General features: G+C 38.3%; 1 protein-coding gene across 1 annotated transcript; it reads left to right on the forward strand.

Moving 5' to 3' along the window:
• The first annotated feature begins 314 nt into the window (after nt 1-314).
• LOC140016470 (uncharacterized) lies at nt 315-788 on the forward strand. The gene has a single exon (XM_072069994.1). The coding sequence runs from the start codon at nt 315-317 to the stop codon at nt 786-788; it is 474 nt and encodes a 157-aa protein (XP_071926095.1).
• Nucleotides 789-10,620: the final 9,832 nt, after the last annotated feature.

The following is a 10,620-nucleotide window of genomic DNA, read 5'->3' on the forward strand; positions in this document are numbered from 1 at the left end:
ACTCTTGGATCAAATATTGCCTCAAAAAACGTGAATTTGTTATTTCTCGCTAAACGAGCCGTAGAAAAATTAAATTCGCGAATGGAACATTTTAAAAATAGAAAAGAGATATTTTTGCATAGAATGGGTTTTAAAGTGAATGAAATAAATATTCGGATTAAACGGGTGAATAAATAAATAATTAAGCTATTAAAATAATATAAAAGTAAGAAAATAAAATCCGAGTCCTCACATGGGCAGCCTAGAAACTGAAACATTATTTGCTTAGTCACACCACCTATTTTATCTTTCATTCAGATCCTTTGAAATACTTAATGGAGAAACCAATGCTGACCGGATGCATGGCTAAATGGAAAATGATCCTTTCTGAATTCGACAACATCTTCACCACGCAAAAGGCAATCAAGGGGCAGGCTATTGCAGATCATTTGGCTGAAAATGCAAAGGAACATGATTATCAACCGCTTCACACTTATTTTCCGGATGAGGAGGTTTTGTTTGTTGGTACAACGGAAGATATGAATGAGCAATGCCCTGAGTGGAGACTGTTCTTTGATGGTACTTCAAATTCTTTCGGAGCTAGGATCGGAGCTATTCTGGTATCGTCTGAAGGAAAGCATTATCCTAATTCTACTAAATTACGATTTTTCTACACTAACAATATGGTTGAATATGAAGCTTGCATTTTTGGATTAAAAATAGCGTTGGAAATGGAGATCAATGATTTAATAGTGTTCAGCGATTCCGATTTACTCATGCATCAAACGCTTAAAGAATGGATAATTTGAGATTCAAAGATTTTGCCATATCATTGCAATTTATTGGATTTGGCAAATAAATTCAGAAGTTTGGAGTTCAGACATATTCCTCGTGCTCGAAATGTTTTTACTGATGCTTTGGCCACTTTATTTTCAATGATTCAGCATCCAGATGAGTAGGTGATCGAACCTATCCAGATTCAATTACAAGAAAAGCCTGCACATTGTCTGATTATGGAAAATTCTTCTGATGACCGTTCCTGGTACAGCGATATTAAGGAATTTCTCAAAATCGGGTCCTATTCTTCAAGGGCTAATACAATTGCTAAAAGTTTGTTGCATAGATTATCATCCAAGTTTTTCTTAAATGGAGAGGTGGTATACAAAAGGACATCAGACTTGGACCTTCTAAGATGTGTTGATGCAGATGAAACAGATTATTTGATGAAAGAAATGCACAGTGGTGTATGTAGATCACACATGAATGGGCATTTATTAGCAAAGAAGATCATAAGAATAGGATATTTTTAGCTTACAATGGAGCATGATTGTATAGTTTTTGTCAGAAAGTGCATTAAATGTCAATTGCATGGGGATGTTATGCGTACTCCCCTCACGGAGTTATACAGTATGACTACTTTCTGGCCATGTTCAATGTGGGGTATGGATGTAATTGACACTATTGACCGTCCTGCTTCAAACGGGCATCGGTTTATTTTGGTGGCAATTGAATATTTTACTAAATAGGTCGAAACCGAGTCTTACAAGCATGTGACTAAGAAAGTGGTGACAGATTTTCTAAGAAAACACATCATTTATCGTTTTGGTGTGCCAGAGACATTAATCACTGACAATGCAAAGAATCTCAACGGTGACATGGTGGATGGATTGTGAGAGCAGTTCAAAATCAAGCATCAGAACTCTGCTATTTATAGACCACAGATGAATGGGGCTGTGGAGGCAGCGAATAAGAACTTGAAAAAGATAATCCGTAAAATGACCGAAAGACATCGGGATTGGCACGAGAAGCTCCCCTATGCATTAATGGCATATAGAACTTCTATTCGGATTTCTATTGGGGCAACACCTTACAATCTCATGTACGGAATGGAAGCAGTTTTGCCAGTTGAAGTCGAAATTCCTTCATTGCGCATATTAATGGAGGCCAAACTAGACGAAACTAATTAGATTAAACAATGTCATGAGCAATTATCTTTGATTGATGAGAAAAGGTTAAATGCCATTTGTCATGGTCAGTACTATCAAAAAAGGATGGCCCATGCTTACAATAAGAAAGTCAAACCGCAACTAGTTACAGAAGGAGACAAAGTGTTAAAACAGATTTTACCAGTGCAAGAGGAAGCCAAAGGCAAGTTTGCACCAAATCGTCAAGAAGGTATTGCCTGGTGGAGCCCTTATCCTTGCAGAAATGGATGGACAAATTTTTCCTCAACCGATCAATTCGGATATGTGTAAGAAATTTTTCATCTGATAAATAAAAATTTCCTTTCAGGGTTAATGTGAAGAATGGAATGAAAGTCAGGCATTTTTCCTTTCCAATTAAACATTCTGTCCCTAGTTTTTCCTTTTGTGCTTTCAAAATAAATTATTTCGTTTGGCAACCCCTAAGGATCTCAAACCCCACACTGGGGCAAGTTTGAGTTGAAAGAAAAAGAAAGAAAAGTTTAAAGAGGTGAAAAGTGATAGAGGAACAAAAGGCAAAAGAAAATTAAACAAAAAAAAAGAGAACATTGGTTGAGAATAAATTGGGACAATTTTAGTTTAATCTTAAATAGGGTTAATATGAAGATGCGATCTCAGGTGATTTAAACACTTATAAAATTTGCTTTCAAGCCTTAAGTTTTTCTTAGCATTTCACCTGACTACATTACAAAAAATCAAAAGTCCTGACTTTCGTTCTTTGCATCTCCCCTTTTTAGAAAATTTTCTAATCACATGGCAAATAATGTCGATACACCTTCACCAATTTTGTAAGGAAAGGATTGTCGCACTGATGCCATCATTTTTTAAAAAACACATTTCTGAGTTGATAAAAGCTATCGGCAAGATTTGTTCATCAGGTGAAAATCCGAAAGGGTACCTTTGAAAAAGAAAAGAAAAAAAGAGAAAAAAAGAAAAAAATAGGAAAGAGAAAGAAAAAAAGGAAAAAATAAAAAGAAAAATGGAAAGAAAAGAAAAAAAAAGGTGGGGGTAGCCTTAGTAAAAACCTGAAAGGGCGCTAAGGTAGGATTTTATGAGGAAAAGTGAGCTTGGATTTGAAGGGCTGGTGACTCAATTCATTGGAATTTCTCTTTACTTTGTGGTTTTGTTGCCAAGCATTGAATGCCGGAGAGACGATATCCAAAGGGTCAAATGTGGCATTTTATTCGAAATCAAAGTGCTTTGGTTCATCAAGCGTAAACTTTTGAGTGTACATATTCATTTCTCTAAAGTCAATTTTCTTTCAATAAAGGTAAATGGTTATTTTTATGTTACTAGAATTTTCATCATTTTTGTGTAAGTAAAATATTTTTTTCTTGTGTTTCATGATCTCATTTATCTCTTTGGCAATCCCTATGATTTATTGAAACTATCTGGATACCAAATGTCATATTTGATTAGCGAAACTTGATACAGTTCGCAGAGCAAAGTTGAGTTTTCGCCATATCGGGGAAGAATGTTCAAATACTCATGTTTACACATTTCTTGAAGGAGAGGTTGATCGGATGGTGGTGGCATTATCTGTTATTTTGATTATTCCTCATTTGCAGGTCCAAATGTCCAATAATATCACACTGGGGCAAATTCTTTAAGAGAGTTAGTTTCCTCCATCAGAATCTTTGAAGTTTTACAGAAAAGCATTTTGTAAAAATCTTTTCAATTTGTGGCAGGTTCAGGTTTTGTCCCACTGACCAATTTTTATGTGACAGTCCCACCTCCCCCTAAGGCGAACCAAAGGGGTCAGCGGACTGCCTGCCCAACTCTTGCCAGGACTCAGTCGTTCACCTCAATCCTCAATCGAAACCAGAATAAACCAAGAATAAATATAACAACGATCCAAAACTTAAAGCACAACTTATATACATTGTTATCTCAAAAGGAAGTATAAACATCGAATATACAAAGGTTCTCAATTCACCATATATCCAGCCTGTGCCGAGCACTAGGGCGAGAACCATTACAAAATCAAAGAAACTAGTCTAGGCTAGTCTCTACCGAGCTCTCGTCCTTGCTTGCCTTCCCCTGCTAAGGAAAGCAAAAGTAAAGGAATGAGTTAAAAGCTCAGTGAGGTTCCGAACACATAATCAAACAATCAATCCAGTTCAAGAAACATGTACAAAGGAAAGCGATAACAACACATTCATTAAAAGGATACGGGCTCACATGGAGCTATTCGTTCGTTTGTTCTTCTGTCATTCCCCTTATTCCTCTAATTATTTGAAAATGCATATTGATAAGTAAAACCCTTCATTTCATTCATTGCCACTCGTTCATTCATTTCATTTCATCCTTATCCGGACGTTGGCCAGACTCCACCCGACAACAAGGTAATACTCGAGTATACCAAATGTTCACCCAAGGTCACTAAATCGCCCGACCGAATCCGCTTCTGGCTCGAGTCGATCAGTAACGAAGGGCAAGGCCCAGTTCAGCCAATGGCTTACATTCATGCATATATAATCATTCAATCATTGAAAAATTCGCATTCATTTAGATCGAGTGCGATAAAGTACACACTCGCCTAGAAAACTCGTTTTTAGCAATCATTGAAAGCATTTAACATTCAATCAAATATCCATAACATGGAACAAGGCATATAGTCAAGAGTAACATAACAACAAGGAACACTCACCTAGTTATGCAAAATAACGTCCAAAATTTCCTTCCGGATATACCCTCAATCACCAAGGTATCCTAATATAATCAAACGAACACATTATGTTTCAACCATAAAGATGCAAGTGATTCAAAGAAAATTCGAATATGTACTAGTACAAAATATAAGTTTTGGTAGTGAAAAGAATACATTGAAACCAAAGGACATAAGTAAAATATTTGTAAAACTTAGAGTCACTTTTAAAATCACTATTTGAGTCAAAGTGGCAAAGAAAACGTAAATACCCTCGATGGTTCACGTGGTATTCGCTCTCAAACCTTACTCAAGTCGCAAGTATATCGACCTAGTCCTCGAGCGTAAAGTTGGGCAGCACGCCCTTTGTGTTTACCTATTTTCCAGCCATTTATGGCTTCATTTTTTTCCTCAATCAATCTCAAAGTCACACACAAAATCATCTCATTTCAATAGCCATTCCATCGGCTCCAAGTCATACAAGTACAAAAGCAAGCTAGGAGCATGTGCGGAAATAAAGTTTAAGGCCTAAAATCAAAGGCAGATTTGACGTCACTCAGTATATCGGACACAGCCAAAGCTACGCCTATTGGATTGGGATGTAATTTATACCATTTCGAAGCTAAGACAGAGAGCTACAACTTTGATGAAGACCACCTAGTCCAGTTCATAGTGTATCTAGGTCAAAAGTCCAGATTACAGAACCAAAATCTCATATTCGGGCTAGTTAACCGCACTATGCATAAACGACAATAACTCAGGTTACCGAAGTCCGATTGAGGTGTTTTCAGTTGCGTTGGAAAGCTAAAACATAGGGTTAAAAGGTTCATGTTTTGGTCAAAGACTGGTTTGGTACGAATCAAGATGAAAAACGCAGCCAACATGAGGAAATGTTAAAACTGTCTGCTGGACGCTACCTAGGGCAGTCTCATGGGTATTTTGGTCTTTTCACAAGCTACAGTGATCATATTGGGCTGAAATTTCATATGTAACTATAAAACATCATTCTCTACAACTTTCATGTTTTGTTGTGCTAAGTCTAGTTCGGCCTCTAACAGGGTCAAACAGTGCCGGTCAGAACAGGGGAGGTGCAAAACCGAAAATCTGGAATTTATGCCTACAAGTGCTAATCTTCATAATTCTAGCTTAAAACACTATCTCACCTCCTTATCTACACTTATTCCCATCATAATCCATCTAAACAAGAGAAAATATGGCTAATCAAAACAAACCCTAACTCACCAATTCTCCCAAAATCACCACAACTACTTCCATAGCTACCAATTTAACTAAATCATGAGTTATATAACAACTTAAACAAAAGTAAAAGAACCAAAGATAAGGGACAGCCAAAATACCTCAAGAACAAGCTTTCAAAGGATATCCTCCACCTCTCTTTGAAATTTTTGGTTTCTTAAACTTCCCAAACTCTCACACTATTGATTAATCGGTTTAGATTTCTTGGTTTCTCACTTAAGTGGATCAAACTCAAGATGGATTATGGTTTCTGTTTCTTGGCTTTTCCCTCTCTTTCTCACGGTTCATATGGCAGAAATGGAGGCTGAAATAAAGTGCAATTGAAGCTTCAAGAAGGTTAAAAGGATAGGAATTGATTTGGGTCAAAATTGACAAGTGTCACAAGTTGATTGGTAGTCAAATTTGTTCTTTCTTTTCTCTTGTTTTCTTGGTCAAATATTGTGGCTGATGTATGAGATATTTTGAGGGTTAATTAGCTGAAATAAAATGAGAAGATTAAGGTAATAAAGTATGGGTCAAGTGGTATGTTCACCCGGTAACAAACGGTATCCGTCAGTTCAACCCATTTTTTCCTTAAATCGCGTATACTAGAATTTTATCGTATAATTCCCTAACTTATTAGCATCACTTCTAATCACACAGTTAATAGTATCTAAAACTCACTCTTAATCACTACATTTATAGCACTAGCGGGTCCCACATCGATAATGCATTCCAAATTTAATGTACACTAACTCATACTAGGAAAATGAATTTAAAACTGTACTTGCTTGTAAAAATGCATAGAAATTTTAATATGTCCAAGGAAAGTATAAAATGTAGGCAAAGAAATAAAATAATGCTGAGAAAATGTGATTTTTTTTTTGTTTGGGTTCTCACATTTTACGGCAGGCTCGGGTTTTTATCCCACTGACCGATGTTATGGCAAACTCGGATTTTATTCTACTGACCAATTTTACAGCAGACTCGGGTTTTTGTGTGACAGCCCCACTTTCTCCTAAGGCGAACCAAAGGGGTGAGCGGACTGCCTGCCCAGCTCTCGCCAGGACTAACGATGCAGACTAGAACTATCTATAGCGATCCGGAACTTACAAACGAGCGTACACAAGTCAAAATGGTAAAATAATCCAAAATAAAAAAAATAAAATTCGGAGTCGGCCATGAATAGAACCGACCCGTCAGAACCCAACCGAAATAGCTAACAAACATTCACATCTGAACTTTAGCGTTTACAAATCAAAATGACATACAAAAGTTTTCAAAAGTTAATATATACACATGGTTTGCCAAATCAAAAGAGAAAACGCCCCAAAAGTACACTTAGGGTTTTATTACATGAGCTATACAAAAGATATGTTCGACTAGCTCAATTTGGCAACCATTTGTCAAATCCAGACCAAAAGGGGTTTATTTTCCTGTAAGGAAAACAAAAGGAACAGAAAGGGGTGAGCTTGCGCTCAATGAGGTACCAAACATATAGCAGAAAAATCATGGCATTTCACATTTTACAAAATCAGATACACATGCTAGATGTAAAGCAAAGGAACCAAGGATTCAAATCAGAAGGATACGGGTGGCTCTCAGGAGCCAAATTTCCAGCGCCGTACTTGATCCAAATCGGTTGACTCTCCGTCAACGTATATAGAACCAATGTGTCCGTAGACCCCTCTTTACACCGAATTCCGTCCACCAAACACCCCTTTACCGGGCCCGCTCACCGTAACCGAACAGAAATGGTAATACTCGAGTATACCCGGAATCAAGGGTCTCAATACCCAAAATCCCCGAACAGACTACCGTGGTTCGTTATCTAATCGTCCAGGCCCTTGCCGGCCCGACTCGAATAACTTAGCCACAGGATTGAGCTCATAGGTCATAGAAATCCGAACAGATGCAGACACAGATAACAGATTCAGATACAGATACAGAATAGCAGATACAGAATAGCAGATTCAGATAGGCACTCAAAATTGGCATATGGACAGACAAGAGAACGAGTGTGATAAAGTACACCCTCGTCCCAAACAAATTAAACAAATTACAGAGCAGAAATCAAGTTAAACAGCAATGGAGGGGAGTGGTACACTCACCGGCTCAACTTCAAAAGTTTTCACTTCAGATTGGCCTTAATCGCCAAGAAACCCTAAAATAATCAAAATAAACCAATTGAAGCTTTTACTTCCAGAATCGAGTAAACAGAATGCACATGTGAGGCTCGACTACTAGTCGTATGCCTCGCCAAATAATTACTAATGCAAGGGTGCAAAACATGATTTTCTTGGAAACGAAAAGGTAGCATGAAGACTTAGGCGCAAACAACCCAAAAGCCTTTCATTCTACCAAAAGGCAAACCCAACTTAAAGGAACCAAACGGCCTAGAAAATCGGGCAGCACTTCCCCTAAATTTCTTACTTTTCCAGCCATTAAGGCTTCATTCTATCCTCAAATCAGTCCCAACATCTCACACAAAATTCATCTCATTTCCCAAAAGCCGTTCACTAGGCTCAAAGTGGTACAAGTACCAAAGTTAACTAGGAAACAACCGAAATGAAAGCAAGCCCTAAAAGAGACTCGATAACGAGTCATAAACCAATGCCAACCACAACCCCAATAAGGTTTCATATGCATATATAAGCATCATAGGTAACCAGAAATTAAGAAATGGCTTTAACTTAGGCCTTAACAAAAAAACGTATTTGACCTCATAATGCGGTAATGACACCACTTTCACTACGGTTATCGGATGGGGGTGCAAGACCCACCGTTTCGAAGCTATGAAACAGAGATACAACAATGTAGAAGGCCACTCAATCCAGTTCCTAACACAACTAGGTCAAATATGCCAAATACTAACCCAGAATTCCCAAAACAGGTTTGCAAAACACAGAAAACTGTAATCGGTATATCTCAATCCATACAAGTCCAAATGCCGAAATTCCAAAGGCATATGTTAGTTAAGACATTCAGCTACATTTCATCAGAAGACACCAACTTCAAAATCCAAACCAATTCCAGTCAAAAGGGCCAATTACTATCGCAGTTTTCGCATTCTGATCAAAGCAGAACAGCTACAGTAAAAACGGCATAACTCACTCTAAACTCATCCAAATGACCTGAAATTTTACAGGCACCTCAAACACCTCAATACCTACAACTTTCATGTTTTGAGTAAAGTCTAATTCGGCCTTTAACCACATGATATAAAACCGGACAGAAATTGGGGATGATAGAACCCTAACTTTCACTTTTCCTTCCAAATCCAAAATTGGTTGCAATTATCTATCATTCACACCTACCATAGTCATTACCCCTCATTATCAACCATCATAAACAACCACAACACCATGATCATATTAAACCAGAAAATTCCTCAAAAAAATAAAAACTTCACCAATTCATCACAAACCAAGAAATAAATCACATAATCCATCACTTTAGCTCCCATTAGGCACAAATTAAACATCATTAAGTGTAGGAGGAAGTTCAAGTACCACTTACCTAGTAAACAAGAGAGAGATAGTGGTGGAACACCTTAGCTTCTCCAAAAACTTCACCAAGTCACTTACTAGCACCTAATGGAGTGATTTTATGGAGCAAATCTAAGTTTAATTGGTTGGAATGGAAGATTGAGATAGTTTGAAGCTTGTAAATTGAAGAAGTTTTTCTTCCTTGTCCAAGAGAGAGAATCGGCCAACAAGAGGTAAGAAAAAATGAATTTTTAGTCAATTTTTGAGATATTTAATCCATGATAAGAAAAGTCAAAAATGTCCAACAAGTGGACCAATCACATAGTGCCACTTGGCACTTCATTTAATGCCTTCCTATCACTTGGTTCCTCTCACATCAATGCCATGTCACCCTCTACTTATCTCTTAACACCCGATAAATTTCCACCAGTATCCGAAACTTAACCTTATTGGCCGAATTTTTCCGTACTTTTCGCACTAGTGGGTCCCACGTCCAAAATATATTCTTAATTTTCTAAAAACTCACCAATACTAGAAAAATCATCTAAAAACTATAATTACTCGTAAAATCTACCAGAAAAATATTCCTAGGCCCGAAAATGCAGAAAACATGCAATTAAGGGGGAAATAAACCCTAGGAAAAATATTAGGGCAAAACGGGTTCTCACACTCTCTCCCCCTTAAAAGAATTTCGTCCTCGAAATTCCTTATCAGCGGAATCCATCAAATCTAAGGTACCCAACGGATCGTACCTTCTACGTCCTCAGACGAGTCAGGGACCTGATGATGCTCCAGGAAATATACTCGAGCCGGTACTTTCGCTCCAGTCCCTTCTCCTTTCGACTGTCCAGGGTTGGTCTTAGCTGGTTGCTGAGAGTTAGTCTTGGTTGGTGGCGGAGTCCCTCTCCCTTCGCGCAGTCGTGCTGGACAGTTAGCAATTCGATGTTCGGCGCTACCACAGCGCAGGCATTTTCCTTCTTTCTTCCAACAATTTGCCTCCGTGTGCTTTGGCCCTCCGCAGTATCCACAAGGACCTCGAGTAGCAGTGCCCGATCCTCCCGATGAGACACCACTGGCCACCCCCGGTTGTCGTACTCCCCCGTTCCCTTTTCCACTCTTAGGGGGTGTGCTCTTATCTTCCTGTTCCGAGCTGCTCCCAGGAAAGCCCCTTTTCTTGGTTTGGAAGTTTCTAACTTGTAGCCTCGCATCTTCAACCCGTTGAGCTTTCTCCACAGCGTCACTAAAGGTACTAAGTTGAGCTACAGCCAAATCCTTTTGAATCTCAACA

This window comes from Coffea arabica, chromosome 11c (genome assembly GCF_036785885.1).
Source record: "Coffea arabica cultivar ET-39 chromosome 11c, Coffea Arabica ET-39 HiFi, whole genome shotgun sequence".
NCBI lineage: Eukaryota > Viridiplantae > Streptophyta > Magnoliopsida > Gentianales > Rubiaceae > Coffea > Coffea arabica.

Coding starts and splice junctions, on each gene's coding strand:
- LOC140016470 (XM_072069994.1), top strand. CDS start 315: ATGGAGAAACCAATGCTGACCGGATGCATGGCTAAATGGAAAATGATC.